At 40.5% G+C, this 20,075-nt stretch overlaps 1 protein-coding gene across 1 annotated transcript in view; it reads right to left on the bottom strand.

Annotated features, from left to right (window-relative positions):
• megf6b (multiple EGF-like-domains 6b) overlaps positions 1-19,689 on the bottom strand; it is an 83,743-nt gene extending 64,054 nt beyond the window's left edge. The window contains exons 1-4 of the mRNA XM_072665862.1: positions 19,586-19,689; positions 18,061-18,195; positions 15,949-16,058; positions 5,332-5,436 (exon numbers count right to left, since the gene is read on the bottom strand). Of these exons, the coding sequence (XP_072521963.1) occupies positions 5,332-5,436; positions 15,949-16,058; positions 18,061-18,195; positions 19,586-19,674 (439 nt within the window). The 5' untranslated portion in view covers positions 19,675-19,689. The remainder of the gene's footprint in view (positions 1-5,331; positions 5,437-15,948; positions 16,059-18,060; positions 18,196-19,585) is intronic.
• Between the last annotated feature and the right edge of the window lie 386 nt (positions 19,690-20,075).

Genomic DNA, 20,075 nt, shown 5'->3' with positions numbered 1-20,075 from the left:
CTATTTTTTACAGTGAAGGTTGACTTATACATGATTCATACCAGCTATTTAAGAGACAAGCTAACTGTTCTCCAAGAGAGAAATACAAGAATCCAGGCCTACTTCACAGTGTTCATACTGTGTGTCACAAGTAGTCTAGTTTTGGACTAGACAATTGATTACATAATAACTGACAGATTGGTCAATTATAAAAAGTTAATCCCAGTTCCTGGTGCTCCTAAAGTTGTCATTTCATCAGGTTGTGCAGAAGAACAGGGACCCTGGAACGTTCTATATCTTTGAGGTCTTTGAGGTCATTACGCTACTTGACCCCATTGTTCTTTATCAGTATGGGCCATTTCATGACTTTTCTCCAAGCCTGAGCAACCTACTGCTCTGTAGAGCTACAACAATGAGTCTACAAGTCCCCTAACTCCACCTCTGAAAGCCTTGACAACCAATGAGATATTGTCACTGGTAAAGCTAAACCAATCACTCTCCACAATCAGAAGGGGGTGAACAACATGACGTCAATCATAAGGTAATACAACCAGCGCACTATTCATAAGCTAATTACGCCCCAAAGGCTGGAGGTCAAAGGCCTCCACCACTTAGACTTGCTATCAGTCAAAAGGCTTGATAATGGCAGCAGGTCTCGACATGGTGGAGAACAGCCATGCGGAGCTGATGTTTCCTTTACGACTTCAAATGCATGGACAGTCACGTTAGAGGCAGGGGGCCGACCACATGTGGAAACTGACGAATGGTCTTAATTTAAGCTTAAGTGCCTTTTGGTCCACACAAAAGGACACAAGGGGGAATGGCTTCTCTTTTTTGCTTCTCGTCCAGACTGCTTGACCATTGGCATATACATATATACGCACATAATTAAAGAAAGAAATAATATCTCTCTATTTTTAATAGAGATGTGTGATGTGTGTTTAGACCTTTTTCAGAATCAAATATTTCTATTACAAACATGGTTCTTTATGGAATTAACAGGAGATTTTCTATGGCATCGCTCGTAGAACTAGTTTGAAGAGCCTTTATTTTGTGGAATGTATTTTTGTTTTTGCCCTTTATAGATAGTGCCAAACATAAGCAACCCATCTGGCCACCAACGTGAACAGATTTAGATAAAAGTATGTTCTGACGTCAGGTGACCAAAATTCAGCATCAGGAAAAACAACATTGGTTTGATGTAGAATAGTGACGACATCAGAGGCTGCTATTTTCTTGGTTATAAGTAGTGATGTAACTGAAATCCAACACCTTAAAAATGCCACATTCCAACATCTTATTGACATAAAATGACAGCATTTAGTTCTGAGGTATAGTGACCAAATTACAAAACTTGCACGTTAATGTTTCCATGATGTGTAATTCTAAAAGTGTCAGATGTTAATTTGCCATGTTAAGTTACCAAAATTTAACGTCCGTATAACATTTGTGCCTGATATCAAACCAAAGTTGTTTTTTGACAGATATGTGACTTTAATTTCCATCCAAATTCGCCGGTATAACGTTGGGTTTTGACATGAACCCGTTTTCATTCTCAACTAATATTTATCGCTTGTCCAATGCTAATGCAAATGAGTCCCAACATCTTTTTGACGTGAAATTGATGCCCGGTGCCTGCTGAGGAGCCTGTCTGACATTACCCTGCCACTCAGCTGGGTTTCAGGTAAGTGTGTGATGAGTTAGGAATGCAGTTTGCACAATGCTAAGTGTTGGTTGCAAGATTCTGTTATTTGACAGCTAAATTATCCGTGTAGCTCGTAGTGCTGAACTAAAGAAGCAAACACGTCATTGCTGATGGGCTACATGAATGAAAAGCGGAAAATTGCATAAATATGCAATTGTCTAAATATTTACTGAAGTAATTAAAATTGTAAACCTTCAGAATTAAACAAATGTGAACAGTCTTCTGACATTGTAGAAGAGACGTCGTTAAATTCTACAGTTCACATTCTTTTAAACCAAATGCAATTATCTCTCACGCAGAGGGCTCGATAAAGCTGTCTGGCGGCCCCCCTCTCCTCCGCCCTTGACTCCACAGGAGCTCCTCAGACACCCTGCCAGCACAGGAAGTCCCTCACACATCAAACATGACGACCGCAGGGCTCCACTTTCAACACCTACTTCAGTGTCTGTCTCTGTACCAGTCCATTCACTCCCTTCTGAGAGAGAATGTACACACAGTTAAGTGGCTTCATTCCGCATATCTGCATTCTAAACATATATAAACGAGATAAACGAGAGAGGAAGAGATGACCAGTGAATCTTCATGTCCTTATGGTGGTGGACCAAGGATGACACGCTTAGAGTGAATGCAAAAATGAGTCTGTTTTTCAGGGAGGTTACATTATCTTCTCATGCTTGTTATTGTTCCACATATATTAAGTACTGTGTGACAGCCATTGCACAGTCATTGAAAGTACAAAAATTGCTTGATTTTTTATTAACTTTTAATAGTTTATTTAATAAAGTATTTTTTTTACTTTTTGCTACTGTTGTAGTACAGTTTTTGTCAGATTGTAAGATGGACAACTGTTTAGCATCATAGCTTCACTGCAAAACATGTCTTGAATGTAATAATACTGTATCAGAGTGTCTTATACTGTATCACTGTATCATAACTCATGGCTAGTTAGTTAGCTTGGGGCTATCATATTATACAGAGACCATGCATCCTCTAAAAATGTATATAAAAATTTGTGACTTGTGAGGCTGGAAATTGAAAGTGAGTTGAAATGTTGATCATTATTATTGTTGTTGTTATTATTATTATTATTATTGTTTTTTCTTTTTAATTTGGTAGGTCTGTTTTATTATCTTTGTTTTAAATTCATGGTCTTATTCGCATGTTTTTGCTATATGTGTTCATCATAAATGTAATTTCAATCCCCTCCGTATAATGCTCGGCTAGATTGTAAATGAAGGGTGGCCTCAATGTATTCAGAGTTTAAATAAAAGTTGACTGATTGATTGATTGACTGATTAATTGATTGAAATGAAAGGAGATGATATTGGCATGTTGGCTTTTAAGGCTACTTATTTACTTGGTAAATAAGTAAATGTTTATGTATTAAAGTTCATTAACATCATTTGTTAAAGACATGTTTTTAAATGCATATGAAGTCCTTCACACACACACTGCCACAGTCTCTACAACCTAAGCTACTTGAAGCCCCCCAACCACAATATCCTTAACCTCAGTGGATGACTATGTGTCCCAGTATCCTCTTTTTTTCTGATATTGTCTCATATTAGCATGTGACAAAAGTGTTAGACACAGGTTTTTAGGTTTTGTTTCATATTTTGTACGTTTATAATGTTGAATAAATAAACTGACAATAGATGCATTGATATATAATTATATTGATTCATTACCATCATTTTTATAGCATATTCTCAGCTTCTTCTATATTTTGCTGTATTGAAAAAATGCACTGAATAATAACACAACTATATTATTTCAAATTGAATTCTGAATATTGTGCATTTGTGTAAACTGAGAGGACTGTATGTAATTCATATAATTCATGTTAGAATATTTTTCTTAATATATGACTTATGATTAAAAATATTTTAAAACACCACTGACACACCATGTGAACATGAGTGGAATGCAATCTCCTGCATTTTGAAATTTGGTGGGGTCACTACATGTGTCAAGCATTTAATAGCCTGAAGGCAAATAATAGAATTGACTGACAATTTCGTGGGGAGGGCGTCTGTCAGGAATTTCCTGTCGTGTGTGGATATCACAAAAGCAACAACGTCCTCCATTACCAGCACGCTGCTGGACTGGCCTCTTTTCCACAACTGCAAGAGATAAAATTCTTCGCTTTCAACCACTTGGCAACAAAAGACCAACACCAGACAGGAGGAAACTCAGATTCACTCCAGCCAGTGACATCAATACAAGGAAGGATGCACCAAGATACTGTGCAGATGCATAGTATAGCGCTATCTGATTTAAGTCAGAGCTGATGAAAGTTATTGTTGAACATAATTAAGCCCCCCTTATGTGCTCCAACAGCTGGAAATAACTTTCCTCTTCAAATCTACATGATTTCCTGAGAACAGATAACCAAACCCAGGCCTTACTATCTCAAGACAAACAAGACTCAGCTAAGAGTAATGTTGAATATGCGTGAAAGAATTCATTGGCACGTATGATGGTGCTGATTCAACTGAATCAGTTTGGGAATATTTGGGTCCATTGAAATTAATTACAATTTTTTAAAAATATTTAAATTTCATCATGCACTGATTTATAAACATGATGAGATGACACCATCACCAAGATGGCGCCGCGGAAGTGGCAGCCTGATGCAGCAGCTCCTTCTCATTTCTGAGTTTTCCTAACTTTCTGTAAATAATCTGTAAATAATATTGCTGTGTTTGTAATATTGCTGTTGTTATTGTGAGTTTTTTTACTTCTATTATTTATATTGTGTATATATTGGTCATTTATCTACGTTTTCCATCTGAGTGTCTTGCTATCCCTTTGCTGCTGTGACACTGTGAATTTCCCCACTGTGGGACTAATAAAGAATTATCTTATCTAATCTTATCTTATCAAATCCTTGTAGCAGGCTTTGGCGGCATTGTTCCAAATGGAAAACTTCAGTGGTTTTTAACACAGAAATTGTGTAAAGCATATGGTGCACTGGGTGACTAAGGTTAACCAAAGGTTCGATTCCCTTGGTCTGAACCAAGCAGGAAAATGACACACTGATACATTTTAGTTTTGATTCGCTTTGCTTCATACTGACATATTTGTAATCAAATCAAATTTAGGGGGAAAAAAGATACACATGACGCACATATGACAAAAAGCTGTAGAAGTTAAAGCATAAAAAGGTGGGCAAGTCTGCACAGAGACTGCACAGTGTTCAACTCCAGCTGCAAGAATGCCTAAAACACAACAATCATGTGAAGTCCCATCCTTCATTTGGTTCAGTTAGATGCCGCACCAGAGTTCTTTTAGAAATGGACAAAGATCCACCTGCACAGGCCAAGAGGTCAAAAGGCAGCGTTCACACTTATGCACTAACAGAGCAATCGCACCAGGGATCGTTTTAATCAAACCAAAGCTCACAAGTACAAACACACTGAAATCTACTGTAATTAGAGGTAATTCTAGAACAATTAAATCATTTGTACTGGCTCCAAAATGGCACATGTGCTTGGGCCCCAATGGTTGCCACTTGCAAAGCAATTTGTGGATAGATGCTCAAGTCTCATATCGATCGCATCAGGTCCACACAAAACACATGAATTGCATGTTTATCATTCAATCTGGATGTAGTCTGGATGTCAACATAAACTGAATACACTCACCATACTGACAGCTGGGCCCACTGAAGCCGACAGGGCAGTCACAAAGCTGAGTGGATCCTTCTCTGCACCGGCCTCCATTGAAACAGACACCATAGCTGCAGACGGCTACAGGAAAGAACAAACAGATACCAGCAATGAAAAAGCACCTGACAGCTGTCACATGACGTAAGCTTTCAACCGCTTAGGCCTCATTCCCCCAATGCATCATCAACCTGTCCACACCTGATATGGTCAGGCTCTTGATGTCTGCCTGCTCTATCGGAAAATATCAGGTCTACTTACAAGATCTGCAGCTCCAAGAGGAGTGTCGTCTCCTCAAATAATTAGGAGCGCTTGTCAGGCACTGGGCCAAATCTCAAATTCCCAAAAAAATCCTACACTTGTGTTCTATAGATCGCTCTCAGGTGGGGTACTTCAGGGATTTCCATCAGCAAGGCATACAGGCTGCGTCATGCTCAGAAACCTAATCCACTGAAAGTCGTTTGGGGATCTTCTGATGCTTGCTGTCCTTTGTTATTTTGGTGCCCCAAAAAAACAGAAATCTAAGTCAAACATCTGTTCTATTACTTACTGTACACCAGTGCATGTCAGCAATCTGGGATATGTTGTCGCACTCACGTGAAAACCTTGTATCTGGGCTCCAAATGGCTCAGCGGTCTAATGTGCTTCTACAATGGCCCAGGTGTCAGGAGTTAAAATCCCAAGCCATGCTGTTTTGCCATCAGCAGCCAGAGTGTGAAAGAGCACAATTGGCCATGCTCTCTCCGAGTGGATAGATGGCGCTCTCTCCCCTCATCACTTTTAAGCAATGTTGGCAGGTTCAGTAGAACTGAGACCTGGCGCTTTCCTCTGAGCGTGACAGCTGTCAGTTCAAAAAGAGGTGGAGGCTGGCTTTGCCTGTATCGGAGGAGATCCTTCTAGCGTCTGGAGAATTGCTAGTTCTGGAGGGTTACTAACAGGTGGATTAATCGACAGTTTCAAATTGGGAGAAAAGGGAACAAATAAAAAAAAATCTCATTTTAAGCATTTAGTCATAATGTTCTTGCTCATTATACAATAATTTGGCAGTTATTATGTACACCTACCAGAAATATCTACTATATAGCAGCACATTGGTGGTTTACGATCAGTGACTGTTGCCCATCTGTTGCTGCACAGTTTGACAGTCCACTCTACCCTGTCCATCAACTGTAGGGGACTACCACAGGACCACCACTGAGCAGATATTATTTGGTTGGCATGATAGCCATGGTAGTTGAATTGGTGCGAGTGTATCAGGCACAGCTGTGTTGCTGGGTTTTTCTTAACAGGCCAGGAAGATCCAGCCACCCTGTGGTCCTCTGAATTGCATGTCTGCAAGGTGCACAAACGAGGTAGGTGCATGCTATAAAGTGGTCCATCAAGTTTTTAGGCTAAAAGAAGAATTAAAAATCCTCACAGCTAAACACCTTCAAGTGGTGAGATGACATGTAGAGAACAGAGGCTAAGAGAGTGTCATCAGTGAGGAAGTCTTACAGCCAGACCCACTGAGTCCCCCGAGCTAAGCATTCTTTCATTCTTGATGTGCGCTGAAACCATCAAGGCATGAATGACACTCAGTCCATTGGATATTCTGTGCCTCCTGGGCAAACACATTGCATCAGATGTAAGATTCCAAAAACTCACATCACTCAAACTAAATAGCTCTCACACCTATTATCCCTCGCATGTCTCAGGTGTATGTATAGGTGTTTGTGTTTGGTTAGGCCTGTGAGTAATGCTATATAATGCACTGATCAGCCATAACATGAAAACCAGCTGCCTAATAGTGTGGAGGTCCTGCTCATGACACCAAAACAGTTCTGACCTGTCAGAGAATGGACTCCACAATACCTCTGAAGGTGTCCTGTGGGATCTGGCACCAAAACATTAGCAGTAGATCCTTTAAGTCGAGTAAGTTGTGAGGTGAGGTCTCCATAGATTGCATTAATGAGGCTTGGGTGCCCATGATCCTTCCCTTTAGGTAGCTACTAACCAGTGCATACTGGAAAGCAGACCCCACAAGGCCTGCTTGATATTTTGGAGATGCTTTGACCCAGGCATCTAGCCCTTACAGTTTGGTACTTGTCAAAGTGGCTCAGATTCTTATGCTTAACCATTCAAGATCATACTGTTCACTTGCTGTCTTATATGTAGATCCCATCCCTTGAGGTTCCACACTAATATTTTGTCCATATCAAGCAGCCCAGTCTATTAGCACTACATGCACTCCCAGTTCAGGCTCTATGGCTTGTTTTTGCGTCTTTATGCTCAGTTAGGTCAAGTCAGCCTATCCAAGTCAGTATAAAGTATGATATTTAAGCGGCAGCAGAATCACTGAATTTGCGTTCCTAATAATCCCCACTGGTATGCTCTGCCTCTGCCCAAGAGTTCTTGCACATTACATCTATGCAGAGGGACGATGAGCATTCTTGAACTAATCCAAAGTCACACTGTGGAGATTATTCTACCGCGTGTGCTGCCTCTAACTTGATATAAAGCAGAAAGCATGAAATCAGTTTGAAAGCTACTGAACTATGTTACTGTAACACTCCTTAACATAGTTCAGTAGCTTTCAAACTGATTTCATGCTTTCTGCTTTATATCAAGTTAGAGGTTTGATTTTTACTGAGCCGAGACGGTCAAAGTACAATCAAGTCAAATTAAAAATAACATGGGTGAATCGAGACATACTTGAGTTTCGTCTTTTCTCATTTCTGTGGCTCTGGAGTGGCCTTATCAGAAGATAGCAGGTCTGATCCCAGGTGATGCCACAGCTATCAGAGTCCCAAAGAGTTTAAGTGGCATCACTCTCCCTGAGTGGATAAGACAGACCTCCCTCTCCCCCTTGATGCTAGCCAGTGCTGGCACCTGTTAGCTGATACCAGCTGTAAGCAGAACTGGCAGTTAGTGTTCTTGAAGTGTTTAGCTGTACAGCAGCCGTTCAGAAATAAGTGGTTTGCTCTAAAGGACTCTAAAGGTAAAGGAAGGATAAAGGAAGCACATGCTAGCCTCCAACCTCATGTGACAGAAGGATCTCAGTAGTTAGGTGGGGACTAAAAATTACTACATTGTGGGGAAGGGAGTCCCACAAAACCAAGTAATTCTGTTTACGTTTGATATGAAGAACAGATAAGTGTACATATCCCTCTAAAAGCTTGGGACCTAAATCATGTGGGCTCATCACCAAAGACTACAATTAAAAAAAAATGATGGGGCAGTTCCAGCGAGGTTAAAACAGTGCAGGTGTTGATCAATTCCTATCTTCACCAATGATAAGAACTCCAACACCTGCCTAGCATCAAGTCTCAAACGCTCAACACTCCAGCAAATCTCCCAGTGAAATTACAGTGTGGAACAGCCCAACTTAAAGTTCCTCAAAACAATCATTTACTTCATTTCAGGCATTCCTTTGGGATGACATCTGATGCTGTTATGATAATGACCATGCAATGAAGCTTCATATGAAATGTAATGTAATTAAGTAGAAACGAGTCTTGCAGCAAGGAGGGGTTTTTTCACTTCTTTAGGTTTGGGGACACTTTGCTTTCTTTGGATATTTGACTTCCTTTCACACTGTAACTTTTCATTCATGAAGAAAAACATACAATCAAATGTTTCATTAGCATAAAGTTTGACATTCACAGTGTATCTTTTTTTTAGCACAAAGCTGGCAAAGCCATAAGACCTGTGGAGTGGATCTAGATAATATAATCTGAGCTTAATTGTCTCCAACCCAACAGGACCATGACATCACCCGCAGCTGCAAGTGTCCTCACGAAGCCATCCCATCTTCACCGTGCTCAGAATCAGCCCTGGGCTTCAGCGCCAGACAGGAAGACCAGACCACAGGACACCCCCCACCCCAACCAACAAAACAACTCTCCCATCATTGCCTCAGTGCAGTGCAGTAAAGTAGGGTGGGAAAACTAAAGTCTGTCCCTCTATTCCTCCCAGTGAGGTGGGAGACATGGACATTCTGGCAGCTGACCAGTGCATTCTTGAGCCCCCTGCTCCATGTCATTGGATAATCTGCCTTGAAATGACTGGCTAACTGCACGCACTGGAGACGTGGTTCAATCGGGCCGTGTGATTGCACATTCTCTTCCATCAAAGGCACCTTAATTGAGAGGATTAGAAGCGTCCTCGGATCTAGGAAGGGTCAGTGGGTCTCCGATGGGCTAACAGAGCGTCCAGGGAAACAAGGTGTCAAGTTCATGCCTTTTAGAAATCCCATTACAGCAATATAATGAGCTTTAAAGTAAAGGTTTAGCCAAAAAAGGGCTTGGAGCAATCAAGCTAATGTTGCTAACAAATGGTGGAAGCTTAAAGTCATCAATTAGCTTTCAACCTTATAAAGCTTAAAAAGTATGGACACCAAATGTGTCTTCCTGATTGGCTATAGTTGGTAAGCTCCTTTAGGGATGGGCAAAATAGTAATTAATACTCCGAGTTTAGTTACTACTGACTTGATAAGTCTTGCGAAATAAACAAGAAGAGCAGTTGAAAGCTGCATCTCATGCAATCATGTTTTTTCCTTAAAAATATTTTAATTATAAGAATAATATTAATAATAAATTAACAATATTACATTTTTAGAGCTTTCTTTAAGTCACAGATATGTTTTAAAAAGTTGTAAATGCTCTGACTTTGGAAAGTTGAGCATAAACTTTGCTTAGCTGCAAAACACAGCAGTTGAGGAATGCACTGAGGGGGACAATCCCCTTCAGAAAATTCATATATAGGAAGAGAACGGGAGACGCTTGGCTGCGTTGTTGTTATGCTGGATGTGTATGCCACAGCCAAACAAAGCGACGCTGTATGCCAGAAGTGAAACACAAGCCCACAGACCAGACAAAAGAGAGGTCACAATTTTACCCAAATTTTCTGCTGCTATGGATACACTTGGCACCCAAAGACAGCACAGAAAAGGTACAAAGTAAATACAGCACATGCTAATGGCCTGCACCCACACAGTGCAGAACTGGAGGGCCATTTCAATAAAGCAAGTAGATGTTTTAAGATGATCTAAACTGTCGTTTGAAGCAAAGCACTGTTCTAGGAAGTTTAACATGGCCTATAAGGTACTGCGTAAAATCTAGAGCCTATCTTTCGTTTGTTTAATAAGTTATAACAACTACCAATTTTTTCTAGAGACTTTCTTTCGTTTTTCTGTAGAAATCTGCAGCGACTTTTCCACACCTCAAAGGATTTTAGAAGCATTTTCTCCGTCTCTTTATCCAAATCACTACGAAACAGGCTTTGGAAAGTCCATTGTTACTAGAACAGCAGCACCTACTGCAGCTGATTTAATCAAATGTTTTGTTTTTTTGTCTTTTTGCTTTTTCAGTAATAGCTTCTTGAATCAGCTCCACATATTTTTAAGCCCACTGCATGCAGTCATCATCTTTCCTTGAAATGATGATGAACAGAATCATCTTACTTTACTTTATTTGATATAGATATTTTTGGTGGTCTACCAGGTTTTGAACAATGTTAATGTTTAAAATTTTGGTTGTAGAAACTGTACCAGTCTTTATCCTTAAGAATAGCATTAAAACGTGTATTATATTTCAGCAGAAACTGACATCTTTCCATCAGTCATTCTATTACCTCAAAGCAACAATAATATATAAACATTTTCAATCAGATAAGTGTCTAACAAAGGGGATAACATGAATGAGCCTATCTGAAAAGGGCATTCATCTGAGAATGCACTAAACACCAAAGACCAGACCCTGAGACGATGGGTCAATAAAGCGTTGTGTCTAGCACTAAAAGAATGAACAGTCTCGTGGTCCCTGTGACCACTGGTATTGTTGACCAGAAGGACAGAAGGACCCAAAGACCACCCACCAAAGCCAACCAGACTGTTCCATTCCAGCTCTTCCATCTACATGGACTTCTGTCCAACAAAAGAACCGTTCCCATCCACCGGTTAACAAGAACGGCAAATGAGAGTGGCAGAGGCCTTGGTCCCAAGCATTCAACACGCCTCATCACCCTCAATCAAAGTTACTGTCTGTAACTCACTTCTGATTTCCCTGATCAGGTTCTGCTACTTCTCGGCCATTGTGGTCTCCCCGACAGAGGCTTTTTGAGGACAAGAGTGGAAATATTGTTCAAGGGGAAGGAAGTCTCCATAAGCATCTTTTAGACTGCCAAGGGCTCTTGGCCGAAGAGAGTCAAGGAGTCGTTTAGACAACTGGTGCACTTGAGGGACAGAGAAAGAAGTGTTCTATAAGCACACTTGGAAACATGCTAGTCAAAAGGACCATTTGCGTGCACTTGCAGGGCTTGTTTTGTTAGGTACTTAAGGGAGAATGGGGAAGGCATTTTTAGGGACTGTCAATCTGGACATCCTGGTCTCTTTTCTCTATTTGACTCTTTTCACAAGTGGTTCTGCTAATCCTGTGTAAAGCAACAGCTGGCTTGGCTTCTGGCTCTGGATTCACAAAACTGTCTTAAAAAGAAGTGTTTTCTTTATACTTAAGTAAGATAAAAAGATAAAACAAATACACTGAGTGCACTCCAATTACATGTACTCACAAATCCATTAATTGCAATCTGATTTCTGCAGTTATCTGATTATTCAAGTGGTTGTGTGAACAGCATATTCCAATTTCTTAGATTGGAGTAAGGTCTGGAGTAAGAACACTTTTTGAGTGATGCTGAAACTATAACTAGGATGTAAATATTCTTCATCCTCTAGATGATGTATGTCCATATTGTGGCTGGTTGTATAAAAAACACTGCAATTAGTTTATTGGCTTTTTTTTTTCTTTCTTTAGATTATCTAATTATTCAAGTATAACTCGTAATTTACCTAATAACTCATAATCTGATTATTGACAAAATCTGATTCTCTGCAGTTATCAGAATATAATTGTTATTCCTCAAAAACCTTTTTTTTATTTCTAAGATTGTTTCAAAGAACAGTTTCAGTCAGTTTCCTTAAAAAAATAATGGGCCTCATTCACCAATACCTTCCTAAGAATTTTCTTAAATTTGTTCCTGATAAAAAAATAAAACGTGTCTCTCAGAATCATGCTGTGTATTTAAACCAACAGCTCTGTTTCTATAATGGTGGATCTCACCGCCCTCATAAATTGAACAAATGTGAAAACATGTGTGAATGTCTGAATCATCATAAAAACTACATATGTGGGTTTTAAGAAGACATTTCTTTTTTACAACAGTGGGTAAATATCCAATGCTCTTAAATATTGCTGAACCTTAGGTCAGCTTCTAAAATTCTGTTTAAACAGTTAAATTACTAGAATTAATGTATAACAAACAGGAGACTGTTCGTAAAGTACTGAGTTTAAAACTCAAACTACTGCTACTGCTGTGCATGCAACAATAAAGACAACACCATATTTTACTATCTTTTATATCATGATAAGAAAGCTCCAGCTCCACATGCTGATCCATTTTACAATGACTGACATGGACATGCATGCAGCTCAACTACTCTAGGGACAGATTACAATGGCTTAAAGGAGTCCCCAAAAAGATCAGGTTATGAGAAGAGAGGCCAATTAGTGCTTAATAAATCACAAGAACGATACAGAGAAGAAATGACCAAAAAACATTCTTTCTTTTTCCTAAGTCTTAAATGTCCTAATACTTGTTTTTCATCACCGGCAACAGCTCAATAATAATGACGGTCATTAGGCTAATTAGCTTAGCCTGCTGTTTAGAGCAGGAGGGTGGAGTAATCCTCAGTCACTGCATCGTCTCTTTGTCCTAGCTGTGCTTTTACTCCCTGGAGACAGATCTACCAGTGGGGGAAAACAGCACCCTAGAGACAGCCTTTCTATAAATCTAAATCTATCTCCCCTTCATCACCCTTTGCTGCTGCTTCAATTTCGAACAGCTTCTTCTAGAGCCTAGACTTTCCACATAGAACTTACACTTACCAGGAAAAAGCCTGAAGATTGAATCATACTGAATGAAATGCCACAAATATAGAGGATCTCTAGGTGTGCAGCCAGTGGAGTGGTGGCTGCCAGGGGGGTGGTGGTTTGAGCCTCCACTTTCTTCCTGCTTTATCCTTGTTCAGTGGCTTAGAGAAAAGAGTGATTAGCTTGTCCACGTTTTGCCGAGTGCACCCAGGTCTTGAGTTACAAAGATAAAAGCCCCAGCGTACTCCGGCACCGCTGCTTGAAGAGAGCAGATACTGTCGCGGAAAAGGAAAACTAAACCCGGAGACTTAGGATGGAGACGTTAAGCAACACGCAGGAATGTGTGTCGACAGACTTTTTTAGTGAGTTTAAAAACAAACCCATGCTGGGTTGAACGGGCGGCCTCACTCTTGCCAGCATAATGAGCAGTGTAACCTCCGCCGATGGACAAAGAGGCCTTTGAGGATAGTGTCGGCTCCGGTAATGAAACGCCGGTGAAAATATCACAACCTGGGGGGGATTGGGGGGGAGCGTGAAAGATCTTTGGCCCAGGGTCTGACTAGGGAATCGAGCTTTATTGACACTGCATTTGAAGCTACTGTGTTCAGAAGGGAATGCAGCTTCAACAGTAGGTTTGTTCAGTGGAAAAAGATGTAACTTTGTTACAGCTGGAGCGTTTGTGTTAGACGCAGGGAAAATGGGCAAGCAGAAGGATCTGAGCCACTCTGACAAGGACCAAATTGTGACAGCTAAACAACTGAGTAAGAGCATCTCCGAAACATCAGGCAGGTCTTGTAGGGTGCTCCTGATATGCAGTGGTCAGTAACTACCAAAAGTGCTCAAAGGAAGGACAACAGGTGAACTAACGACAGGGTGCCCAGAGGTCCATTCAGGTTACTAAATCTTAAATGAGAGTGAGTATTGTAGACTCATTAAGAACAGACAGAAGCTCAGAGTAAATAGACTTTTTGGGGGCACCAAACCAGTGGGCTCTTGGGACTTCAGCACCAATTAACCCACAAGTTAATCTGACCCTGATGAGAAATCAGAAAGTGACGTCTAAACTCAACCCAAACCTGACAAATATTTGAGAAATGATGTCCGAACCTGAACTGGACTGGTTTAAAGGCATCAGCTGAGATGCTGAGAGCATACAGGGTTGAGGAGATAGAGATTGCATCAAGGCCACTGGCTGAGGTATGCAAGCTATAGCCAATGAGTTCAAGCACTGTTAAATCCTATCAAAGGATTCCAGCCTGGTCCACTAGATGCAAGGCCAAGCTCCTACAAGGAGATGAGCCAGTGCCTCTGGGTGCCAAGCTATTTGTGTTCTTCTGTCTTGTTACCAGGACAGTGCAAGCTAGTGGACCTGTAAAATTCTCTGACCCAAGCCAAACTGGATGGGCCTCTTAAAAATGCCCCTTGAGGACAATTTGAATGGCATCCGTAAATAGAACAGCTCTACCCTCTAAAAAGAGTAAATACAGATGGTGTTCGTACTGCTGTTTGTTCAACTATTTTACATTATCAACAGATAAAAAAGAACTGAATGTGTCGGTAATTGCCTAAATTACAGCTACCACCCAGGTAAAAGTAATCCAGCTCAAAAAGAGCTTATGTCACAAGCTGTTGTCCACAGACACTGTGCACACATGCAAGGAAGACTGCTCTCCAGTGTCATGGGAAATTACTTCGTAGACACTGACAAACTGCCAGGATCACAAAGAACAATGCAGTTCCAGCACATCAAGGGGATTACAGCAAGTCTGACACTAAGCATTTTACAAGTTCCTAATTCCGCTGTGGTTTTTTATAAGTTGTAAAGGAGCACAATGGCATGCATGATCAGTTTATGTGAGTGGCTCAACAGTTGTTTGCGACACTTAACACGATCAGACGCTTTATGATCCAAACATAGAGCCCATTCAGATGTCAAATGAAATCCATTAGTCTCTTTAATAGACTTCCATATGATATACATTTCAGATTGTATCTAGAGTGTGTAATACAATAATGATAATAAATTCTGATAATAAATATCTGTTTATCGTCAATAATATAAGCATGTAATGTTTTAATTATTATTTCAATATAATTAACAATAATATAAATATTAAATTAGTCATTTTTATTGCTGAATAATGTTTTCTTTGTAAAGTGAGCCATAATAACAAAATACATGACATGTATAATGGAAATGCTCTGTGGCTGTCAAGGAGTCAGTAAGAGAAAATTGCCAAATATAATATTTTGTAAAAACAGCATATTTTAAATACATAGCCTGATCACTGTATACAGAATAAAACATTATTTATTTATTTATTTACTATTAAAATTAATTTGTAAATAATGAGAAATGCATTACTTTCGTTGTAAAATGTTAAGAAAAGTCCATTTACATTGCATTCAAGTATCAGAAAATCTTAACTATTTATCCATTATTGTTTGAATATAAAAAAATGAGAAAAAAAAGTTGAGTTTTCAATTGTGAAATATTTCTACCGTTACCCTTCATATCCTCATTCATATTTTATACTGCACCTTAAAACTGTACTGTACATGTTTATCATATATATTTATATTTTGTATATTATATGATGAGTCTTGAAGCACTTCACTGTTGTTGTACCAGCTAGCTGTGCTAGTTGTAGTGTGTAAACACTGATTTCATTTTATGTGATTTGATACTTACGATACAGGCATCCAGCCTCCCCGTTGAGCTGTGACCATCCTGGGCAGCACTTATGCACTGTCTGGTAATCCTGCCGATACACTTGTCTGTATGCAGTATAGTAGGCTGTCCTGCAACAAAAGGCACATATCCTTCAGTATACTCTACTATGTTCACATTCAACATGACTTTAGTCTCTCTTTATCCCATCATGGGCCATTAGTAATGACTCACTCTCAAGCCATGTGGCTCAGTCACCAGCTTCTCTATTAGCTCCTTGAGTGCTTTGATTTGAGGCCCTTTCTGGAAGTTGATTATGGGCTCAATGTGTAAAGGGGACTTCAACACTTGCCTGAGGGTCGTGTTTGTGGTTAGGCAGCAAGTGAGAGACCTGGGCTGTGACTAATGTTTGTGGATGAGCTTCGGTGTGTAAAAGGCACAAAACACAAATGGTGTATAATTAGCGACGCGTCTTTTGCCCTCCACCCTTTCATGTTGCTTTCACAAACAGGAGACCCAACACGGGCCTGTGTTAAAGCCAGAGTGGCCGGCCCTGTAGTTTGGAGCCCTTGGAGCCTGGCTACATCAGACTATGCTAACATCTCTTTGTTTATGGGTTGTAATTGCAGGCCTGGTGGCTACTAAAAGCAGGGCTTAACTCGCTAGCATGCTAAGTACACAGAGAAAGCGGGCCTGTGCAAGGCACCAAGGAACTTCCCTGCATCGGGGGGAGGGCGGGAGAGAGGGAGTAGGTGGGGGAAGGTCATGGGGACGCAGGGTGAGCTTAAGGCTCTTGCCTTAGGGGTATGCTTGGATCTATGGGAGATGCCTGTCAAATTGCAGCTTTCTGAAAGAACGTGGCTACACCTTGCATTTTGGGACCTTAAGGAAAGACTTAAAGGAACTGATTACAAAGGACAGATAAACAAAGGGCAAGCAAAAAAGACAGACGACTCGTATACGTGTTTTAACATTAAGAATTAAGAAAGTTACTGCAGAATATTTTATGGTAAATGCAGTCGTTATGAAAATATGTGGACAAACTTAGACAAAGTACAGGCCTGATTCTGTCGCTAATACTGTTTCTAGCTATTTATAACATAGTGTCTTACTTTCATACATATCAGTGTGTCCCAGTAAGCCAGTAAGTCTATTTGAGATTACTTAACAATGTTATTTAATGTGAGGGAAGTGTGTGATCATTCAGACTCACGGTCTGCATGATCTGAATTGCTAAGAATTAAGCCTCCATTATTTGTTAGGTATATCAGCCTTGTAACTCCAAACACTAAATAAATGTAGGTGGACTGACAATGTGTCAGTGTGTTAATTATACAATGAGAATTCAATGAGTTACCTTTCAATAAAAATGCTTTGCCAAGGAGTAACCCAGTCTACAAGTGTGAATGAGGAAAATGTGGTTTGGTTTTAGCCTGTGATTCTGATGATTTTCTCAATATAAAACTGAGACACCAAGCAATAGAATAGCGTGTGTGGAGTTAACCCCTAGAAGTCACTATGGCACTATGGTCAAGGGGTGGGATATACAGTGTTAGGCAGCAAGTAGCAAGTACGGCTTTGAAGTTGACGAGCAAGCCTAAGAATCCGAGTCACTTTAACAAGAACTAAACTGTGATGGCTAGGCGACTGGGTCGGAACAGCTCATAAACATCAGGCAGGTCTTATGGAGTTTTTCCGGTATGCAGTGGTCAGTAGTACCTACCAAAAGTGGTCCAAGGAAGGACAACCGGGAACAGGGTCACAAGTGCCCAGGGTTCACTGGTGTGATCCATGGAGGGCCCAAGTCACAACTTACAGGACTTCTGCTGCTTAGATCTGTCTAGATGCCAGATACCACAGGACACCTTCAAAGGTCTTGTGGAGTCCATGCCTTGACGACTCAGAGCTGTACTGTTTCTGTTCAAAAATCACTGCACCGCATCCACTTTAACGGGTCAGATGATGTCCACATTTACAAAATTGAGTCATAATACTACAATATGGTCATACTGCAAATTCATTACAGATATATGAGATATATAACTTCTAATGGTTATGTTATAGAACATCTGCATCTTGACATCTGTGGAGTGAGTGAAAAAATGTACTGATGGATGGATGGACGGGCCCCACCTCCTCTCGTAGCCCATGCACCAGGTCTGTCCCTGACATCCTTGCTTCCAAACTTTGACCATACGGGTGAAGGCCTGGACGCAGGGCTGCATTTGAGCCACCAATTTCACTTCCCGCTCCGTGCACACGTTAGGCCTGCCGGGGAACACATGCACAGACAGTGTGTCAGAGAGAGGGTCGCTTGAGGGGCAGATGAGTCACAATTAGTCGAGGAGTGTTTCTGCTGATCTTTCACTGCTGCTTCATCTGAGCACCCTGTATCTGAGTCGGCCAAATACTCTGCAAGATCCCACCTGTTACGAACCCTGGTTACTCATCTGATTTGAGCCCACTTTGTCATGTGAGTGAGTAAGTGCTCCATCTCCAGATGTCATTGGAGCAGATACGGAAACAGTGCAAAGATAGAGATTGTAAGTACATGATATTTGAGGAGGGGAAAGATTTCATTTGAGGTAAATTCTGTAACCAATCTAATGTAAAACAGGGGTTGTAAGGTGTTTGAATAGTTTGAGCGATGATAGCCCAGGTTTAGGTGCTCATCACCATTTATCACCATTTATCAGCTCTGTAGCACACGATTGTCCATCACTACAGTAAATTCACAGTGTGTTTCTCTGTAGTTAGCAAAAGAACAGAAAACCCACTGACTCTAAACATGCTTTCCAAAGAGGCCGGTGGGCAGGAGCTTAAGATTCAGCATCTGCCCATTGACTCCTGTTAAACACGTGCTGTAAGTCAACAGATGTTCTGTCCTTTTTTTCCTTTCTTGAAGTTCTAGATAATTGCTGACTGTGTGCGACAGATGCAGGTCTGATCTAGTACTTTAAGCATGTGGTTTATGAGAACCATCAGTTGTAGTTGCCACCTTACATCTTGCTCACAGTGTATAACAGCAGCACAGTCACTTTAATGCATTTAATACACACACATCCAGAAATCATACAAAAATAGGTTAATACACTTACACCTTAGAGTTTAACGTCACAAATAAACAAATTTAATAAGCATTTAATAAATATATTAATACATATATTTACTGGGACCTGGACTGGTGGGGCAATGGTACTGTTGCTATAATTTCCATGAATTAAATGGTTACACTTAGCTTAGCTAGTAGTGCTAAGTGTTAGCTAGCTACAGTAACACAGTTCCTGTCAGAAAAGTCTATATTTAGTCATTTACAGCCACCTAAAATCATTGAAAACATAATTTTCAGTGTATTTTGTAGGGTAATTTTACATTTTTGAAAGTTTTAGCATCGTTATTAACAGCAAGTTATTTAAAATAGTATATAGCTTGCTATCTATATATAATATAGCCAGTCCAAATTTACCTGAGGCTCACACCTCAACAAGTTCTCACAAGGGCACATTTCCAGGGTAAACGTCGGGGGTAAAAGTGCCACAAGTTAGCTAGCTAGTGCTCAAAGAATTTTAAAGAATTTTAAAGAATTTTAAAGATGAACCTGAGGTGAAATCCACAGACTAACTTACCTCAACAACCAGAGAAAAAGACGCTTACTCACATATAAGGCATGAGATCCCTTCCATAGCGAGATGTTGCCTGAATTCCTCTAATCAGGATAATTAGTAAAGGTGTGAGGATAATATCCATCCTCTGAGGTCGCTGTGAGCGGTCGAGAGCGACACAAGAGAAGTAGCTAGTTAACAGAGCAGTGTGTTACAAAAATGCCTATCCTAGCTAAAAGGGAGCTGAACCGAGCTCCATGCTGCAGCGTCCCAAACCAGTGTGGAAGGAGCTCCAGAGCGCAGCGGCGGAATTCAGCAGCGGAGATGGACGGGGAGGGGACCAGTCCCACACCACACATCACACACACACGACCAAGTACCACCTCACAGACACACACTACCGAGTGTTACTTCAGAAAGTGAGCTAAACACACACGAGTGCAGATTACCTCAGACACACATCGAATAGATCACCTCAGACATACGAACTGACAACACCAAAGAAAAACTGAGACACAAGCTGCTAAATATCTCTCATACCTGATT

The sequence above is a fragment of the Salminus brasiliensis genome, chromosome 21, assembly GCF_030463535.1.
Source record: "Salminus brasiliensis chromosome 21, fSalBra1.hap2, whole genome shotgun sequence".
NCBI classification, from domain to species: domain Eukaryota; kingdom Metazoa; phylum Chordata; class Actinopteri; order Characiformes; family Bryconidae; genus Salminus; species Salminus brasiliensis.
The sequence above is the reverse complement of the archived record's forward strand: the minus strand, read 5'-3'. Positions and strand labels throughout refer to the sequence as shown.